Source organism: Mesocricetus auratus, unplaced genomic scaffold (genome assembly GCF_017639785.1).
Source record: "Mesocricetus auratus isolate SY011 unplaced genomic scaffold, BCM_Maur_2.0 Super-Scaffold_6731, whole genome shotgun sequence".
NCBI lineage: Eukaryota > Metazoa > Chordata > Mammalia > Rodentia > Cricetidae > Mesocricetus > Mesocricetus auratus.
The window spans coordinates 10195831-10218084 of NW_024429185.1; the positions used below are offsets into that span (position 1 = coordinate 10195831).

At 41.1% G+C, this 22254-nt stretch overlaps 1 protein-coding gene across 3 annotated transcripts in view; it reads right to left on the bottom strand.

The window, feature by feature from the left end:
- Spock3 (SPARC (osteonectin), cwcv and kazal like domains proteoglycan 3) overlaps positions 1-22254 on the bottom strand; it is a 347623-nt gene that overhangs the window by 15815 nt on the left and 309554 nt on the right. For all 3 annotated transcript variants that reach the window (XM_040742237.1, XM_005075174.3, XM_005075173.4), the window contains one exon: positions 3836-3955. In XM_040742237.1, the coding sequence (XP_040598171.1) occupies positions 3836-3955 (120 nt within the window). The remainder of the gene's footprint in view (positions 1-3835; positions 3956-22254) is intronic.

Genomic DNA, 22254 nt, shown 5'->3' on the forward strand with positions numbered 1-22254 from the left:
CTTAAAAGCAGAAGCTCGCGCATGCATACTGAGTCCTTACACAGCCCTGTACCGAGTAATGTACCAATGATGTAACCAAGTCACTGTGGGTGCCAATAATATCTACTTGTATTCGAAAAGTTTTTAGACCTGGATAAGTCTTCCTACTGATACAGCAATCTAAATCAGACCAAATCAAACTGAATTAGGAAAAAAACATGATTAATAGATACAGTGCTCCTGGATTGCCTTCCAGTTCCCCAGAGAAGAGACATAAAAAGGAGACTGGAAAAACCATTCTGTTCTCTTGGGAAAAGTTTAAATACTCTGTGGGAGTGGTCTTGAGCACCTCTGGGAGAGGGGTCATCATTTGGTGGGATGTCTGACACGCAGACAGGTTTGGAGGGAGATGGAAGAGTGGAGCTTGGGTGGAGCCTCCAACAAAACATTCCAGACTCTTTGGGTATATATAGATGCCAGCGACTGGGGTGAAGCTTTTACCTTAACAGTATTTACCAAACAGCAATACAGAAAACAATTTTATGGGAATCAACTTAAAGCAATAATTTTAAGAAAAAGTAAAGGTAAGAAGGTGTTTTTCTTTTCTACATTCTGCTTCATGTAACATTCCTATATTAATCTCAAAGTTGGTTATTTAATATGGAAAGTGTTCTGTTTTTCACAAATGTAACAAATGCAGCATGATTCTCTGCCATGGTTAACTTAAAGCAGAATCATTTTTTTAGACAAATGATTATTGGAATTTATGAACAGGCAAGTATCTCCCAGCTGTGATAGTGAAATGCTTTTTGTACATATCTTTTAGCCATGTCAGTGGGTTTTGTATATGACAGCTATGACATGGATATTAGCAAATTAGATAGCATCTCTTAAGGAAAGCTTTACTATAAATAAGTACACATATAAAGTACATATATAAACTACCTCTTTCAATTTTTAAAGTTAAAATAAAATTATTAGTTTATTTTGTCCTATGAATAGTAATCCAAAGATTTTAAAAATTCAAAATCTGTAATTTAAATTAATGTTGGCAGAAAAGACTAATTTAATATTATTTAAGTAAAACAGTTAAAGGTTTAGAATGAAAAGCATACATTCATTAGCAAGTATATGTTGCAGCTGATTTGGGATTCAATTTTTTAAAGAGTATTTAAAAGTACTGATCAATTTCAGCAACATTAAATTTGCTATTGTTTAAAATTATATAATTGTTATCCAAATGAATAAGATTTATTCCAGTAGTTGCATTTATTAAACTAACATCAAATAAGTTCTAAGGTCCCTATTAAGTTAAATTCATATTCTCACATTAGCTAGCCAACTCGCAGCTATTTCCTAATTGACAAAATACAAAAGCATTCGTTTAAATGTACATATTTTACCTCTCTTTTATGGCCTAGAGAATGCTACTAGGCTTCATGAATAAATATGTTTATTTCACTACATTAAAGAGACATACTGCAAAGAAACATTTGGCTATAAAAAGTGTAAAATGTATATTCACAAAATCTACTGAAACTGCTGATGCCTAATAGTTTATAATTATCTACATCATATGTCTCTCTATAAAATAAGAAAAAATAGTGAAATTAAAGTTTTATGAATGTATGACTCTTCCAGAAAAAAAACTATATACAAGATATATGACATTAGTTTGCTAAAGAAATCATTTGTCCTATAATAAATTGACACGTTACTCCAAAACATATAAAGCAAAAGTAAAATGCATGACATCTTAGAAAAGATTGCTAGATCCTTCTTCTTGGTTAATGATGCTTGATATATAAGGATTCATACCATATATGAAATGTTATCTTACAATAATAGTAACATTAGGTTTTTCTCTCTTGAAATGACAAAAAAATCTATAAGATATCTTTTCTACTGTTCAAAAGATATTCTAATTTCAGTTTTTCTTGTTTTCTGTATAAAATACCTAAAATGCCATAAGAATCTTCTAGACATTATGTTAATGTCCCAGTGAATTATTAAAAGACCATAATGCCTGGATATTGCTCATTGTCATATGAAAATATCTAAATCAAGCCAAACTCTGTGTGTTTTAAATTTTTAAATGCATTTAATATACTGTAGTGTAACTGAAAGAGTAGTAATGCTGACTAAATAGATTAATACTAAGAAAGAAATGTAAAAAACAAAACAAGATGGCTTAGGACTTGGAGCCTGTGCATCTTGCCTGTTATTCTAGCACTTTGGAAAGAGATAACAAGAGATGTAGTTCAAATAGCAAGATTAACAAACAGGAAACAGAAAGCAGCTCTTTCAAAATTGATTAACAAATTGAAGAGAGGACATGGGGAAGGATTCTCCTAGGGGGCTGTCCTGATTCAGAGCTTTGAAGAACCTGACTCCTCTGGAGCCCAGCTTTGGCCTTTGATTTGCAAAGGGAACATTCGTCCTTCTTAAATATGTTCTCCATTGACCTCTTAAGTGATTCTGTGCCCTCCCATTTTCCCCTTTCTTTGGCAGATACTCAACTCTAGAGGAACTTCTTGTAATCCAATGACCATATTCACTGAGTCTCAGGAAATGAGACTGAATGAAAATAGTAGTTATGGAGCTGGGTAATGAGGCAGGCACCTTGCTGAGTGCTGCAATTCTCCTTAGGTGTGGCTCCAGATTGAGGGGAGAGACCTGACTGAACTCAAAGAGCATTTTGAAAATGTACTCTCTTGAAGAATGTATACTCAGTAGATCGCTGTAAATATTCATACCTATCAAAAATCAATGTGCATTGGTTCAGAAGGACCTTCCCCAAGCCAGACATTTTCTTCAGGATGGAGAATTAGATACATTCATTTGCTATTACTAGGAAGTAAATTTAGACTCAAAAATGACAGAAAATCACTAATACTGCCCAAAATTTTATAATAGTCAAAGACAAATGCCAACATCTCTCCTAGAGTGTTAGTAAATACTATAATTGTGAAAAACCTCAATACACCCCCCCCCTTTTTGAGACTCAGAAGGTTGCCTCAGTGGAAAATTCCCCAAGGTGTCCTAGACAAGGAACAAGGTTTGATTAAAAAGAACATCTGGTCCAGAGTGCTGGTGCAGGAAACCGGCAGGCTGTTAAGATAAGTTTAATCTTGACCTTGTGGTTTCTCCAGGGAGGATGAGTTATGCCCACGCTTCTTACAATCCCCTATTGCTTGCCCAGATCTGCACATGCAGTGGCTCCACTTCTTACAATACCCCTATTGCTTTGCTTGCCAAAAGTATGTATATAAAAAGAAAACTGTCCTAAAGCCCAGCGCACTCAGTTAGCTAAGGCTGCTGAATCGCCTACAGACGCCTGTGTAAACAATAAATCTCTTGCAGTTTGCATCCAACTGTCTGCTTATTGACCTCGGGACATCACTGGGATATTCAGCCTGAAGCTTGATAACCTCAGGTCTTTCATTTGTTTCTGAAATTCATAAGAAAATTGATACACATCCGCACAGTGAAAAAATTTGTTTCCATGGATGATTTTAGTTTTTCACAAGTCTTAAGATTCATAAATTTTTTAATTTATGTGTTTATGAGGTGTGGAAAATGGCTTACTTAGAGGAAAGTTAAGAAAGGTATTTTTTTGAAAAATATGAATATTACTGACAACTGTGTGATGCTGCTGTCATCCTGACAAAAATTGCATACTGATAGTTCTAAGTAGAACTGGAGGTCTTGTTCATCGTGGTAACAATGAGGGTCACATGCTGGAAAGAATAGGTAGGTAAAGAATAGAAGTTGACAAGTGTGTTTATTCTGAGAGGTTCACTGGTAAAGGTCACATCTTCAAGATAAAAGCTTTATCCCGTTTTAAATATCTTACTGCTTCTCTCAGGCCTCAGCAGGGCTTTTGCCTTCTTATTTTGGCTCCCACTCTCGTGAAGGGCCTTGAACCAGTCTCGAAGTCTGTTTGCCACTTCTCGGAATTCCAGGTCACTGCAGGCTAAAGAAAGAGAAATATTACAGGTGTTTAGCAATACCAAAAATTTAGCGGGATACCGGGTAGATCCCTGCTGAAACACTCCATTGCTCAGTTCCCCTCCTGGACCTCAGAAGTGGTTTCTGCTCGTCCGTCTCTATAGGCATTCTGGCCATCCACACACTTGGGTGACAAAATGCTCTCTCGCTGTGAAGAAACATGGTGCCTAAAATCAGACCAAGCCTCCCTTTCTTTCCACCTTCTGCCTTTCTACCGCTACTTTTTAAATAATCTAACATATGGTACTGAACCTGGAAGGGTTCTGGACCCTTCGCCCCTAACAGGCGACTCTAAGACTATATCCGAGGTTCCCATGGCCATGCATGGTAATCAGTTTCTCTCAGGAAGCCTTTTCTTTTCACTGTCCGTCTCTGACCTTTTTCTATTACCGTACTCTCTTGCCCCGACAGTCAGACCTAGGTGCCGTCACACACAGGCAACCTGAGACAAGGTAACCTGTGGGGCCTGATTCAGAGGTGCCCCAGTTAGATGTGGAAGTTCTCTGGAGCAGTCATCTGTAAGGCCCGTTCAGCCAAGGCCCAGGAGTCTTTATGCTGGCAATGACACCACTGAAAGCTTTGAGACGCTTGCATTGTCCCTGCCTCTCTTTGCCCCTGGAACTGCCCATTAGGTTGGAGACAACCCTTTATCAACTGGTGTCTTCAGTCATTTTGAGACATAGGAGATGCTCTACGGAGCTGGTCAAAGATTCTAAGAGCTTTACGCCAAAACTCTCAGAACCTCTCACTGGCCTGACGGTCTTAGGTCTGGGGTCATTCCCTGGAGCTCCCTAATTGAAATGACCGCTGCTGGCACGAATTTGCTCTTTGAACTAGTAGTTCTCAACCTTCCTAATGCTATGACTCTGAGCACATTTCCTCACATTGTGGTGATCTGCAACCATAAATTTTGCTGCAACTTCATAACTGCAATTTTGTTTCTGTTACAAATTGCAATTACAATTCCTGATATGCAGCCTGGCTTTGGTGGCACACGCCTTTAATCTCAGCACTCGAGAGGCAGAGGGCCGTCGATCTCTGTGAGTTAGAGACCAGCCTGGTCTACAAGAGCTAGTAGTACCAGGACAGCCTCCAAAGCTACAGAGAAACCTTGTCTCGAAAAATCAAAATAAAATAAAAATAAAAACAATACCTGATACGCAGGATATCTGATATGCAACTCCTTTGCAAAGGTCATTTGACCCCCCAGAAGGGGGTCATGACCCACAGGTTGAGAACTACTTATCTTAACACATTCAAATAACTCCATAAGATGAAATTGCAGCTCGGTCTCTGGTCCCCTCCTCCAGAAAACTCACAGTTCACTTTAACCTATCTCAAGGCTCCAGCTTCCAACCATGCCCAGAGCCAGAATGCCCATTGTTACGGCTGGGTCTCCAAACTTGGGTCTTTGGTTATTCCTGACTGAGGTAGCATAGGACTCTTTTACCTCATGCCTCTTTTACCTTGTGCTTTTTTGCTTTGGTCTACTTGTGTTTCTGTTCTTCCATACCTGGAAAACTCTTGCTAGTATCTTTAACAGTTAAGAAATAAAAGCATTCCTGGTTTTCTGCTCCTATCTATAGTCATACACAAGCTATTTATGGACACAGAGATGACTAGAGTTAGTCCTAACAGAGACTCAAATATCTTTTATGAAACTAAGCCATATTAAAAACTGTAATATTTTGACCTTTGTTAGGCTTTAGTTATTTAAAGAAACTAAGTCACATAAGAAACTGGAATGTTGTAAAAGTATATTAAAAAGTACAGTCTCTCTATGGACTGTATTTATAGTTTAAACTTTATTTTGTCACTAAAGGGTCTTTAATTGAAAAATTCTAATTTTTAAGGCTCAAACATAAAGCAGATAAAATTATAAAATCCTAATTTTAAAAAGTAGTTACTACTGCTTGTAAAATCTTTGAGATAATTAAGATAATGATCAGTCATTCTAAGTACAAATGAGATATATGGAGACAAGCTTGAAGGAAGTATAAAGCAATATTTGTCAACATCATACAGTCTTCTGTTTTCACCCAACATATAGTAATCGGTGTATGTTTTCAAAATTAAGCATAAGGCAAGCAAAGCAAAACAAGTTTGAAACAAACTTAAAAAATATGATTAATCCAAAATGATATTCAAAATCAGGCATGTCTTTAATTGGTTATATAAGATTAATGGTTTTAGTATAATGGATCAAATTTATAAGATCAAATGCATGTTAGAAAGCCCCCAGGCTTAAGTAGTTCCCTTGGATGGAGCATCATCCCACTTGAGTTAGTTCTATGCTAACCTCATTATAGAACATGGAGGCATGAGAGATAAGACCTGACAGAAATATGTTGTTCCTACTTCTGGATACATAAAACAGACCAGCATCAGCCATATAGGGCAAACCAGAAAAAAACAATCCTCATGTGAAGATGAATTACTCATGTCTCACATGACAGGGAATAGATTCTCATGCACAGTGGGGAATCTCAGAGTCTAGATACCAAGATCCTAAAAGAATTGAAAAGCAGAGAGGCAAATAGCAATTCCTCTGCCCTCCATGTCTTCTAAATTACTATGTGAAAATACTGTGAACAGGGAAACCTTGTATCTAAGCTATCACTCAATTGGTATGGGACCTGCATACCAAGTCCATTGGTCATGTCCATTAACCTGGCAATCAATTCTTTTTGTTTAAGGAGAAGCTAGTTTCATGTTCCAGAACTCAAGCACTGATGTTCCCAGACTAAAAGTAGATGCCAGAATGGTCAGGAGGAGTTAGATGTCTTAGATGGAGATTCTCTCTCACCTGAGCTAGCCTGTGGTGCATAGACAATACAGTCTAGTATCTAACCACATAGAGAGCTCCAGGGACAATGCCTGTGCTCTTAGGTTGTATCCTTCAACAAGTATATGAGCTTTGGCAATGGGGCTTGTTAATGTTTTCCACAAAATTTCAAGAGCCCAAAGCTCATTTAATTTGGTTATCTTGGCTTACAAATTATGCCTCCAAACAACCTATCTATTTTTAAAGTAAATGATGTTATGAAACATGTTTCCTGCTGACAGTATGAGGTGATTTAGAGATGCATCCAAACAAAGAAAGTAAAATGTTGGCTTTAACCTTCTATGTTAATTCACTCTGTTTTTGTGAGGGATTTGACATCCCTGGCTGCTTTCATCTTTCATCTGTTGCTGAGTGTGGATGGTCAACGACTCACACCAAGAATCCTAGGAAAAGGTAGTAGGATATTTATTCAGATAGAAAGAAGTAACTTACATGGGAAACTGGAAAGCTCTCTGAAACATGGCCAGCATCCAAGGAGAGAGCACCAGGCTACCCTCTCTCTCTATTTATCCCCTCAACCTCACGTACCATAGCCATGCACATTGGGGTGTGGCTAAAGCTGCAGGTATGTCTCTCCCTACAGTTGATTGTAAGGAATAAAAATGCAGAGATTTTTTTAAAGGCTCTCTTCATAGGGTAAATTTTAGAAAACTTTGTAAAATGAATCATTTTTTTCCATACATGACCATCCCTGACTTGTCTAGTAACTTAGAATGTTCTAGAGATGTGCTTGTTGAGGAGAAAGAAAGACAGTTACTGCCTCTAAGATTATTTTTAAAATAATTTCTTGTGTGAGAATACAACTTGGAATCATATGGTCTTTTTTTGCAGCTTGAAATTTACCATATGATCTTGGAATATAGATACAACAACTTGATGTTAACAAAATATGTATTAATCTATGACTTTAAACACTATGGCTATTTAAGGTAATAGTCCCATTTTTTAAAATTTTATCTTCTCAAGAAATGTTGTTTTATTTGATGTACTCTTATTTTTGCTTGTTAAATAATAACTGCTATTGTTAATATTTGAAACAAGTATACAAAGTTTATCATCTGCAAACAAGGAATATCTGCAAACACAAGTTTTTGATGCTGTGGAGAGAATCTGAAAGACCCCCAAAGTGGGGAGACCCTCACTCAAGTCTCGGGATAAGCCAACACCCCAATAATTCAAGAGAGACCTTTCTTGCTGCAAGCACACGAGGTTTATTCCGGGAACCAGTGCACTGGGGCCGAGCTCATGACCCTCGTAGGGGCAGAGGAGTTCCAACCCTAGTAGCTGCAGTCGGGGGGGGAGGGGTAAAAGGAAGAAACCAAATTGGTGAGTTAGGCAAACATCATAAAGGATGTAAAGTTAAATGATAGCTTATGTCTTAACAGGAAGGTTATCTCAAGCAAGCATTCTTTAGGCATTGTAGTTAAACATTGAGCAGGAATGTGGTGAGCTAGTTCCTGGATAAGGGAGGGTTATCTTTTAGGTTTATCTTGAGGTCTCCAGTTTCTCAGGAGAGGGCAGAAGGACAAGTTACTCTGTGATGGGCTAGTCGCTAGGGGTCTAAAAATGTTGAGTTGGGATCTCTCAAATCTGCGGAAAAAAAGACCTTCATCCCTTTCACCATAGACCAGATACAGTTCTTCACATTAATTCTCTACTTTTTTTCTGTGCCCCTTCCTTTCATGTGCTACAGCAATCTGCCACTTCTGCTAGCTTATTTTAGTGCAATAGTCCTGGCAATAGGACAAGTCATTGTCACCCTGAATCAACTCTGTGGCAGCTTTATCTCACTGGCTCCTTCTGTCTTTCTCATCTCTGGTCCTTCCTACTCTTCAACTTTCCTGGGAAATGTCTCAGTTTTATTCTGTAACCAAATCATCTGCTTTCACCCCTCTATAATTTTTTTCCCAAGTCTCTTCAGGAATTCAGGATGGCAATTCCCTAATCAATCACAACTGAGAAGTCACCCTGCTACATGGTCAGAAGAACCCCCTCTTGAATGGACCCACTCCTCCCTCCGACAAAAACACTCCTTGTGGGGATACCAGACTTTGGGCAGAGACCCACTTCCCCATCAGCCTGGGAGTAGGCAGCTGTAAGACAATGTTTACTAAAAACATGTTTACTAAAAACAATACAATGCCCGGGGCAATAAGTTCCTGAAAAGGGCTGGCCCACTGGAACCGCCCTGACCCCGACCTTTTCCAAAGACTAACCGCCTCTTCTGACACACCCAAGTCAGTTTCTGGTGTTAGAGCAGAACCAGCCAGGGGTAAGGAGAGAGCACAAGCTTTTCTGGAGGAAGGCCTTTCTTGGGAAGTTTTCTTGAGCCTTTTTGGGCCCTGCTTAAAGTTTTCTTTACATCGTTGAACAAGTCTCTGTGTTGTCAATCCCTGACACCCTCTGCACATTATCAGACACAGGCTGCGCAGCGGGCACGGCAACTCCTCAGGAAAAAAGATGGCTCTAACACCTCTGCCATACAATTTTCATTTGTATCTTCTCATAGTTAGGAATTGCTGCACCCTTCTCCCCCCATGGGGGTCTGTTGACCACTTGTTACTAGGAGCTTTTAGCTAGTCTCCTCCTCCTAGTAAGGCCTTCATGCAAGTTCCTGTTTTCTGTCCATCCTTTGTCTAAATGCTACTTCTTGTTTTTGGCCCACCCTTTGCCAGAGGGCCCTGGGAAGTAGCTGTAGGCTTCTGACCTTGGTGTTTTTTCGCCATACCTGCTTTTGGCACTTAAGGCTCTACCCTTGTAATAATAAACACCATTCTCCTTGTAAGAGAATGTCTTTATTTACATCCTTAGCCCTTACCCTTGGATCATTGTGAAGTATTGTAGCGGCCATAGCCCTAACACCTGAGGCCTCCTACAAGGAATGATAGCTTCCTGCTGAAGATGACATTTCCTAGCTTCCATTGTGGAATGCAGAAATTCTTTCAGTCCATGGAAGACGCTCCATGCCTTCTTCCCCATAAGAATTGTGTCAGCCCTTAGAAGTAGGTGATAAAATACTCCTTTAACATGAATAAATAAGGTCCCACCTAACGTCAAATAAAGCTTCTTTTCCTTTAGTCCTATCTCTTTTAAGCTACATTTTAAATACTCCAACAATACCAACTCCAGTCTTCAAATTGTTCCATAATTTTGAATGAGAAAAAATCCTAAATTAAAATAAAATCAGAATGGGTGTTAATTGTGAATCAGGTTTTTCCAAAGCAAAAAATACTGTATGATTCAAATTACATAATGTAATAAAATGATAATATGCTTGTTTACAGTATTAATTTCAATAGAACTTTACTTCTACTCATCACAGAAATAATACTATGGAAGATTATTAGTTTTGGTATTGTACAGATTGTGTCTTAAATCTATCTAATGGCCGAATCACAGAAAGATGGAAGGCAATCTGATGAAAGGAAGGCTTGACTATTCAAGTTTAGTATTTTGGACTAATTAGATGATCCAATAAATGTAAATCAATACATGTAATCCACCATATAAACAGACTAAAAACAAAAATTAGGCTCACACCAACGAGACCAGGAAAGGAGAGGAGGCTGGGAGTCCAGGGAAGCTGCGGTTCTTCCAGCAGATTCAGGTAAACAGGCCGGCTTCCGGGCCTGTGCTCCAGTGCCTGCAGATCGCCTGGGACCTGCACAGAGCTCCCAATCCCAGCGGGAGCCAAGCACCCCAGACTCCGGATCTTCGCTCACACCAACGAGACCAGGAAAGGAGAGGAGGCTGGGAGTCCAGGGAAGCGGCGGTTCTTGCAGCAGCATCAGGTAAACAGGCCGGCTTCCGGGCCTGTGCTCCAGTGCCTGCAGATCGCCTGGGACCTGCACAGAGCTCCCAATCCTGGCGGGAGCCAAGCACCCAGACCCCAGGTCTTCTCTCCCACCAACGAGACCAGGAAACCAGAGGACCCAGGGAGACCAGGGGAGTAGCTGTTCTGGATCAAGTACAACAGGACCCAGCATAGGGTCCAGGGGTCCAGGTAAGAGGATAAGCGCCCCAGATTCCTGTTCTTCTTCTCCACCCATGGGACCAGCATTCGGACAAGGAATAGAAGAACCACCAGATTATTGGACTTGCTAGCACCCACCAAAAGGGAACTCTGGTCCCCAGACCAATAAGGGGCTCTTTCTGCACCCACTAGAAGAAGAGATGGGAAAGAGACAATACAAAAACACAGTCAGCAACAGAAAAACAAATATGACGCCGCCAGATTCTAGAGACTCCACACCAGCAAGACCCCAACATTCCAATGCGGACGAAGCAGAAGAACGACCTTAAAAGCACTTTCATGAAAATGATAGAGGCCCTAAAAGAGGATATTGGAAAATCCCTCAAAGAAATGGAAGAAAAAACAAACCAAAAAATGCAAGAATTGGAAGAAAAAACAAACCAAAAAAGGCAGAAAATGGAAGAAGAAATGAAGAAAAAATGCAAGAAATGGAAGAAAAAACAAAGCAAAAAATGCAAGAATTGGAAGAAGAATCATACCAAAAAAGGCAGGAAATGGAAGAAGAAACAAAGCAAAAAATGCAAGAAATGGTAGAAAAAAACAAAGCAAAAAATGAAAAAATGGAAGAAGAAACAAACCAAAAAAGGCAGGAAATGGAAGAAGAAACAAAGCACAAAATGCAAGAAATGGAACAAAAAACAAACCAAAAAATGCAAGAAATGGAAGAAAGAACAAACCAAAAAATTCATAAAAGGCAACAAACGGATGAACAGATAAACAGAAAATTGCAAGAAGCAATGCAAACACTGCAAGGGTTGAAAACTGAAATAGAGTCATTAAAAAAAACCACAATCTGAAGAAAGGCAGAAAATAGAAAAGCTGGACAAACAGTCAGGCACTACCAATACAAGCATTACCAACAGAATAGAAGAGATGGAAGAGAGAATCTCAAATGTTGAAGATACGCTAGGAGAAATGGATTTATCAACCAAAGAAAACCTTAAATCCAACAAATCCTTAACACAAAACATCCAGGAAATATGGGACACCATGAAAAGAACAAACCTAAGAATAATAGGTATAGAAGAAGGAGAAGAAATCCAGCTCAAAGGGGCAGAAGGCATATTCAACAAAATCATAGAAGAAAACTTTCCCAACCTTAAGAAAGACATGCCAATGAAGGTACAAGAAGCGTTCAGAACACCAAATAGAGTGGACCACAAAAAAAATCCCCTCGCCACATAATAATCAACACCCCAAACATACAGAATAAAGAAAGAATATTAAGAGCAGCTAAGGAAAGAGGTCAAGTAACATATAAAGGCAGACCTATCAGAATTACACCTGATTTCTCCATGGAAACGCTGAAAGCCAGAAGGTCCTGGATAGATATTCTACCTACACTAAGAGACCACGGATGCCAGCCCAGACTACTATACCCGGCAAAGCTCTCAATCACTATAGACGGAGAAAACAAGATATTCCATGACAAAACTAGATTCAAGCAATATGTGTCCACTAACCCAGCCCTACAGAAAATTTTGGAAGGAAAACTCCAACCCAAGGAAGCTAACTACAACCAGAAAAACATAAGCATTAGAGAATCTCTCTCTACCAACAGCCAAAAGAACAAAGGTGTGAAATTCCACACATAATTCCACCACCAACAACCATCACAAATCGAAGAAGGATGAGCAATCATTGGTCATTAATATCCCTCAATATTAATGGCCTTAACTCACCCATAAAAAGACACAGACTAGCAGATTGGATTCGAAGACAGAACCCTTCCTTCTGCTGCATACAGGAAACATACCTCACCCTTAAAGACAGACATTACCTGATAATTAAAGGTTGGGAAAAAATTTTTCAATCGAATGGACCCAAGAAACAAGCAGGGGTAGCAATCCTAATATCTAACAAACTAGACTTTAAAATAAAATCAATCAAAAGAGATGAAGGAGGTCATTACATACTCATCACAGGTGAAACCCACCAAGAGGAAGTGTCTATTCTGAACATCTATGCCCCAAATACAAAGGTATCCACATTCGTTATAAAAACATTATTAGAACTTAAATCTCATCTAAAGTCCCACACAGTTATAGTGGGAGATTTCAACACACCACTCTCACCACTAGACAGGAATACCAAACAGAAACTCAACAAAGAAGCAAAAGGTCTAATAGAAGTAATGACCCAACTGGGATTAACAGATATCTATAGAACATTTCATCCACATAAAAAAGAATATACCTTCTTCTCACCACCACATGGAACCTTCTCAAAAATCGACCACATACTTGGCAACATATCAAACCTCAGCAGCTACAAAAAAATTGGAATAACTCCATGCATCTTATCAGACCACCATGCTTTAAAATTAGAATTCAACAACAACACAAATTGCAGAAAACCTGCAAACTCATGGAAATTGAATAATGCTCAACTGCACCATCCCTGGGTCAAAGAGGAAATAAAAAAAGAAATTAAAGACTTCCTCGAATTCAATGAGAATGAAGACACAACATACCCAAACCTATGGGACACTTTGAAAGCAGTGCTACGGGGGAAGTTCATAGCACTAAGTGCTCACATGAAGAAACAGGAAAACAGTTATACCAGAGAATTAACATCACAGCTAAAAGCTCTAGAACACAAAGAAGCACACTCCCCCAGGAGGAGTAGACGCCAGGAAATAATCAAATTGAGGGCTGAAATCAATAAAGTAGAAACCAGGAAAACAATACAAAGAATCAACGCAACGAAGAGTTGGTTCTTTGAGAAAATCAACAAGATAGACAAACCTTTGTCCAAACTTACCAAACAGCACAGAGTGAACATGCAAATTAACAAAATTAGAAATGAAAAGGGGGACATAACAACAGACTCTGAGGAAATCCAGAGAATCATTAGGTCATACTTTGAAAACCTGTACTCCACAAAATTCGAAAATTTAAAGGAAATGGATGACTTTTGGACAGCTATCAATTGCCAAACCTAAATCAAGAACAGATAAGCAATTTAAATAGACCTATAACCCCTATGGAAATAGAAGCTGTCATCAAAAGTCTCCCAACCAAAAAAAGCCCAGGTCCAGATGGCCTCAGTGCAGAATACTACCAGAAATTCAAAGAACAGCTTATACCAATTCTTCTCAAAGTGTTCCACACAATAGAAGCAGAAGGGTCTTTGCCAAACTCTTTCTATGAGGCTTCAATAACCTTGATCCCCAAGCCACACAAAGATACAACTAAGAAAGAGAACTTCAGACCAATATCCCTCATGAACATTGATGCAAAAATACTCAATAAAATACTGGCAAATCAGATCCAAGAACACATCAAAACAATCATTCACCACGATCAAGTAGGTTTCATCCCAGGAATGCAGGGATGGTTCAACATACGAAAATCCATCAACGTAATCCACCATATAAACAAGCTGAAAAACAAAAATCACATGATCATCTCACTAGATGCTGAAAAAGCCTTTGACAAAATCCAACACCCCTTCAGGATAAAGGTCTTGGAGAGATCTGGGATAACAGGGACATACTTAAACATAATAAAAGCTATATACAGTAAACCAACAGCCAACATCAAACTAAATGGACAGAAACTCAACGCAATTCCTCTAAAATCAGGAACAAAACAAGGCTGTCCACTCTCTCCATACCTTTTCACCATGGTACTTGAAGTTCTAGCTATTGCCATACGACAACAAAGGGGGATCAAGGGGATACAAATTGGAAAGGAAGAGGTCAAACTTTCACTGTTTGAAGACGATATGATAGTTTACATCAATGACCCAAAGAACTCTACCAGGGAACTCTTACAGCTGATTAACACCTTCAGCAAAGTGGCAGGCTACAAGATCAACTCAAGAAAATCAGTAGCCCTACTATATACAGATGATAAAAGGGCTGAAAGAGAAATCAGAGAAACATCACCCTTTACAATTGCCACAAACAACATAAAATACCTTGGGGTAACGCTAACCAAACAAGTGAAAGACCTGTATCATAAGAACTTTGAATCTTTAAAGAAAGAAATTAAAGAAGCCCTCAGAAAATGGAAAGATCTCCCATGTTCTTGGATAGGTAGGATCAATGTAGTAAAAATGGCAATCCTGCCAAAAGCAATCTACAGATTCAATGTAATCCCCATTAAAATCCCAGCACAGTTCTTCACAGACCTTGAAAGAACAATAATCAATTTTGTATGGAAAAACAAAAGACCCAAGATAGCCAAAACAACCCTGTTCAACAAGGCAACGTCCAGAGGCATCACCATCCCTGACCTCAAGCTCTATTATAGAGCTATACTCCTGAAAACAGCTTGGTATTGGCACAAAAATAGACAGGTAGACCAATGGAATCGAATTGAAAACCCGGGTATTAACCCACACACGTACGAACATCTGATCTTTGACAAAGAAGCTAAAAATATACAATGGAATAAAGAAAGCATCTTCAACAAATGGTGCTGGCATAATTGGAGACTGGCATGTAGAAGAATGCAGATCGAACCATGTCTGTCGCCATGCACAAAACTTAAGTCCAAATGGATCAAAGACCTCAACATAAATCCAGCCACACTGAACCTCTTAGAAGAGAAAGTGGGTGGTACCCTTGAACGAATTGGTACAGGAGACAGCTTCCTGAACATAACACCAGTAGCACAGGCAGTAAGATCAACAATTAATAAATGGGACCTACTGAAACTGAGAAGCTTCTGTAAGGTAAAGGACACAGTCAGCAAGACAAAAAGGCAGCCCCCAGAATGGGAAAAAATATTCACTAATCCCACATCTGACAGAGGGTTGATCTCCAAAATTTACAAAGAACTCAAGAAGCAAGTCTCCAAACCACCAAAGGACCCTATTAAAAAGTGGGCTGCAGAACTAAATAGAGAGTTTTCAATAGAGGAGTCTAAAATGGCTGAGAGGCACTTGAGAAAGTGCTCAACATCCTTAGCCATCCGGGAAATGCAAATCAAAACAACTCTCAGATACCATCTCACCCCTGTCAGAATGGCTAAAATCAAAAACACCAATGACAATTTATGCTGGAGAGGATGTGGTGAAAGGGGGACACTCCTCCATTGCTGGTGGGAGTGCCAACTGGTTCAACCACTTTGGAAATCAGTGTGGAGATTCCTCAGAAAAATGGGAATAAACCTACCACAAGACCCAGCAACTCCACTCTTAGGCATATATCCAAAAGATGCCCATTCATACAACAAAGAGGTCTGTTCCACTATGTTCATAGCAGCTTTATTTGTAATTGCCATAACGTGGAAGCAACCTAGATGTCCCTCACCTGAAGAGTGGATAGAGAAAATGTGGTACATCTACACAATGGAGTACTATTCAGCAGAAAAAAATAATGGAATCATGAGATTCGCAGGCAAATGGATGACACTAGAAGAAACCATCCTGAGTGAGGTAACCCAGTCACAAAAAGAGAAACATGGCATGTACTCTCTCATATATGGATTTTAGACATAGATCTGGGGAGTGCCAGCCTACAATCCTATGGCCAGAGAGTCTGGGAAACAGAAACTTTATTTAGTGGCTGATCGAAGAAGAGGCAGACTCCCTTGGTTAAGTACTGAGCTGAACTCAAGAAAGCCAGTAACAGAGAGGGAGGACTGATGATCAAAGGGATTAAGACTGGGCTGGTTTAACCCCCAGAAACAGCTGACCAGACAAAGGTTAACTCTTGAATCCCAGGCATTAGCCTGGGAAGCCAGCATGGGACTGATCAAGACCCCCTGAATCTGGGTGTCAGTGAAGAGGCCTAGGGAATCTATTGAGCCTTGGGCAGCAGATCAGTACCCATCCCAAGTATACACACAGACTTTGGACTCCAATAGAACAATGTGAGGTGCACTCTCACCCTGAACTCTTGGGAAAGGGTCTAGGCCCTGCCCTATATGAAATGACACACTAAGGACACCCCCATGGAGGGCCTCACCCTCCCTGGAGAAATGAGGGGATCACGGGGGGGGGGAGGGCACGGGAGGAAGGGAGGGACTGGGAGAGGGACCTGGAACTGACTTGTGAAGCAACCTTGATTCTTATCTAAATTTAAACTGGAAAATAAAATTTAAAAAAAATGTTAAAAAAAAAATTATGATCATCACATTAGATGCAGAAAAGGATTTGAAAAGTATCTAACACCCCTACAAAGAAAGTCTCCTGGAGAGTACAGGAAAACAACATACAACATATTAAAGTAATAGGGGATGATTTCCAGCCAGCATCAATTTAATGGAAAGAAACAAACCAATTGCATTAAAATAAGGAACAAGACAAAGGTGCCCTTTCTCTCCATACCTATCAATACAGTGCTATCCAGAGCAACAAGACAACTGAAGGACATCAAGAGAGTGCAATAGGAAGGCAGGAAGTCATAATATCTTTATTTGCAGATGATGTGACTGTATACAGAGGGACTCTAAAAATTCATCCAGGAAATTCCTATACCTGAGAAACTCTTGACAAAGTCCCTGGTGCAAACTTAATACACAAAAGTCAGCAGCCTTCCTACATACAAATGACATCATCTTCAAAACGCATTAGAGAAAAGTACCTTTCACAACAACCTCTAGAGAAGCATAAACCATCTTGAGGTGACACTAAAAAGGAAGAGAACTATTTATATAATAAAATACGAAAATTTTTATAATTTATATAATAAAATATGAAAAAAGAAAATGAAGAAGATATTGAGAGATCCCAACTCAACATTTTTAGACCCCTAGTAACTAGCCCATCACAGAGTAACTTGTCCTTCTGCCCTCTCCTGAGAAACCGGAGACCTCAAGATAAACTTAAAAGATAACACTCCCTGATCCAGGAACTATCTCATACACATTCCTGCTCAATGTTTAACTGTACAATGCCCAAAGAATGCTTGCTTGAGATAACCTATAACCTTCCTGTTAAGACATAAGCTATCATTTAACTTCCTCATGCTTTATGTTTAGGATGTTTACCTAACTCCCCCATTCGTTATGGTTTTTCCCTTTAAAAAACCCCCGACTGCAGCTACTAGGGGTTGAACTCCTCTGCCCCTTCGAGGGTTATGAGCTTGGCCCCAGTGCACTGGTTCCCCAAATAAACCTCGTACACTTACATCAAGAATGGTCTCTCTTGAATTATTGGGGCATTGGCTTATTCCAAGACTTGAGTGAGGGTCTACCCATTCTGGGGGTCTTTCAGTTGGGGGTTTATCCTGGATTTGCAACCACCCAAATTCTTGGGGACCCCTCTTGGAGGTAAGATTCTGTCTTTGTGTCTTTGTCTGTGTCTTTGTCTGCCGGCTGTGTCTGAATCTGGTACTTTAGGTTTGCAGTTGTCTGCGCTTGTGAAAGCAATGATCTCCCTATCCTGGATGGAGGGGAGGGTTATCAACAGACAAGTCAGGAGATAACTGACTGTCACCCTTGGGAACATACCAGGAGGTCTTAGGGATGTCTGGGGACGCCCGGAGATTTCCTGTCTGGGTGCTGAGGAGACACTTTATATTCCCTCAGCCATCTGATTCTGTTTTCTGGTGTTGAAAGTCCTGCAAGAGGTGGGCTCTGGTTTCAGCTTTCTTGGTCTTTCTGAGTGTTCTGTTTGTCTTCTTTTGTGTGACTTGGACGATGGGACAGACTGTCAGTACTCCTCTTGGTCAAACTCTTGACCACTGGACAGAAATTAGAACTAGGGCATGCAACCTATCTGTAGATGTTAAGAAGGGACATTGGAGAACTTTCTTCAGAATGGCCAATGTACAACATTGACTGGCCTCTGGAGGGTACACTTGACCTTACTGTGATTTCTGCCTCACCCTGACCAAAGACCTTATATTTGTATCTGGGAAGATCTGGTGCAAGATTCTCCACCCTGGTTAAAACCTAGGACCCAGAAAAGTAAACCAGGCTCCCAAGTGCTGGCACTCCACAACACAGAGAAAAAAATGAAACCAGAAATGGCAGAGTCTGAACTGCCAAATAAGACTCAACCCTCGGCTCTCCTAAGATATATCCTGAAATTGAGGAGCCTCCAGAATGGCCTAGTATCCCACCCTCTTATGCCCTCCCGATACCCCCTCAGAATCCTCAACAGAGTGCCGTTGGAGGAGAAGCAGAAGGACCTGCCACCAGGACCAGGACCCTAACACACCCAGAATCATTAGGGTCCCAGATTCAACTACAGCATTGCCTCTGCATATATACAGCCCCCCACCTGTGAACCCTGACCAGCTGCAATTACTCCAGTATTGGCCCTTCTCTTCAGCCGACCTCTACAATTGGAAATCTAACCATGCCGCTTTTTTAGAAAATCACTAAAGCCTTTCAGGTCTGATGGAGTCCCTCATGTTCTCTCACCAGCCTACTTGGGATGATTGTCGACGGCTTTTGCAGGTTCTTGTCACCACCGAGGAAAGAGAAAGAATACTTTTGGAGGCACAGAAGAGAGTCAGAAGGCAGCAGTTGCTATGGCTTTTATTGGGCAGTCTGCCTCTGATATTAGGAGTTTACAGTGCCTGGAAGGTCTGCAAATATTATCTTTACAAGACCTAGTTAAGGAAGCAGAGAAAGTGTAACATAAGAGAGAGACTGAGGAAGAAAAAAAGAGAAGGAGAAAAGAAGGAAGCTGAGGAGAGGATAGACAAGATAGAAGGCAAGAAAGAAAGTAACTAGGATTTTGGCCGCAGTAGTAGGCGACAGGGAAGCTCATATAGGAAGGAAGAAGGAACTAGGCAGACAGGGTACCTGGGCAATGAAGGGCCAAGGAGACCTTGGAACCCTGAAGGACCCCCTCGTTAGCCTTTAGATAAGGATCAATGTGCTTATAGTAAGGAAGAGTGGCATTGGGCAAGGGACTGCCCCAAGAAGAAACACAAGACACCCAAGGTCCTCACCTTAGAGGAAGATGATTAGGGGAGATGGGGCTCGAGCCGCTCCCCGAGCCTAGGGTAACCCTAATTGTGGAGGGGACCGCTACAAACTTCCTTGTTGACACTGGAGCAGAATTTTCAGTTTTAAAAAGACCATTGGGAAAATTAAAAGATAAAAAACAACATATTAATTGGGGCCACTGGCCAGAAACCATATTCTTGGATCACCGACAAGAAGGTTGATCTGGAAAAAGGTCAAGAAACTCACTCCTTTCTCATCATCTCGGAGTGCCCCCATGCCACTACTGGGGAGAGATTTGCTCTCTAAGCTAAAAGCCCAAATAAGCTTTTCCTCAGAAGGAACCATAGTCAATTGGCAGACTCCCACTTCTATGATCTTGGTCTTAAAAGTAGAGGAAGAATATAGATTACATGAGCCCCCGGCCCCACCAGACAAGACATTGGGAGGAACATGGCTACAGAGGTTCCCCAGAGCATGGGCAGAGATGGGGGGCATGTGAGAGGCCAAACAGGTGCCCCCCATTGTCGTTAGCCTAAAGACTGATGCAACCCCCATTGGGGTACAACAATACCCTATGAGCAAGGAATCCCGAGAGGGCATTAGCCCTCACATCCAAAGACTCCTGCAACTAGGTATTCTGATTCCTTGCCAGTCTCCCTGGAACACTCCGTTGCTGCCAGTTAGGAAGCCAGGCACCAATGACTACTGGCCAGTACAAGATCTAAGAGAAGTTAACAAAAGAGTACAAGATATCCATCCTACTGTCCCTAACCCTTACAACCTGCTCAGTTCTCTCCCTCCTGACAGACGATGGTACATGGTTCTGGACTTGAAAGATATGTTCTTTTGCCTGAGACTACATCCTACAAGCCAGGCAATCTTTGCTTTTGAATGGAGAGACCCAGATTGGGGACAGGCTGGAAAGCTGACTCAGGAATTGAAAAACTCCCCTACTCTCTTTGACGAAGCTGTCCATCAATATTTGGCTCCGTTCAGGTCAGAAAATTCTCAAGTTACCCTGCTTCAATATGTTGATGATTTGCTCCTAGCTGCTGTCACCGAGCAAGAGTGCAGACTGGGAACAGAGAGATTACTGACTGAGCTGGGTGAGTTGGGGCACAGGGCTTCAGTAAAGAAAGTCCAGATTTGTCAGACAGAAGTAACCTACTTGGGTTACACTCTTAAGGAGGGGAAGCGATGCCTGACAGAAGCTAGGAAAAAGACCGTGACACAAATCCCTACTCCTGCAACCCCAAAGCAAGTGAGAGAATTTCTAGGTACTGCAGGGATTTGTAGACTCTGGATTCCAGGTTTTGCCACCCTGGCAGCCCCACTCTACCCCCTCACTAAGGAGACTGGGACTTTATCATGGACCCTCGACCATCAGAAAGCCTTTGAAGAGATCAAGAGGGCTTTACTCAGTGCACCAGCCCTAGCCCTGCCAGACCTAACAAAGCCATTCATTCTCTATGTAGATTAAAGGGAAGGAATAGCATGAGGGGTCCTAACTCAGGCCTTGGGACCTTGGAAGCCACCTGTAGTCTACCTGTCAAAGAAATTAGATCCTGTAGCCAGTGGATGGCCATCTTGCCTAAAAGCCATCACTGCAATGGCGCTGCTTCTCAAAGATACCAACAAATTAACTTTAGGTCAACAGACTGTAGTGGTAGCCCCACACGCCCTGGAAAGCATCATCAGACAACCTCCTGACCGCTGGATGACCAACACCGTCATGGCTCACTATCAGAGCCTCTTGTTAACTGAGTGCTGTTTGCACCCTGGCTATCTTAAACCCCGCCTCCTTGCTGCCAGAGACAGATGACTCATTATTGGCACACCAATGTATGGACATCCTGGCAGAAGAAACCGGAACCAGGAAAGACCTCACTGATCAGCCATGGCCAGGGTGCCCTAATTGGTACATGGACAGTAGGTAGCAGCTTCATGGTTGAAGGTAAGCAGAGGGCTGGGGCGGCGGTAGTAGACAGGAAGCAGACCATCTGGGCCAGCAGCTCACCCAAAGGAAAGTCGGCCCAAAAAGCTGAGCTGATGGCACTCACAGTAGCCTTGCGGCTGGCAGAAGGAAAGGCTTTCAACATCTACACGGACAGCAGGTACGCTTTCACTGCCACTCACATACATGGGGCAATTTATAAACAGAGGGGGTTACTCACATCGGCTGGACAGGACATTAAAAATAAAAAAAATAAAAAATCTTGAGCCTGTTAGAGGCCATACATTTGCCAAAGAAACTGGCCATTATACATTGTCCCGGCCACCAAAAGGGCCAAGACATCAAAGCCAAGGGAAATCAAATGGCTGACATGGCTGCCAAGCAGGCGGCTCAAGGAGCTATGATCCTTGCAACTGAACAAAAAACTAAGAAACCTAAAGACTATTATGACATTAGAGAAACTAGCTTCAGGTATACCCCTGAAGATCATAAGCAGATGGAGAAACTAAAAATTGTGCATTTTTACTCCCTATGGAGTAGCTGAGACAGAAGATGGCAAATCCAAACTACCCCA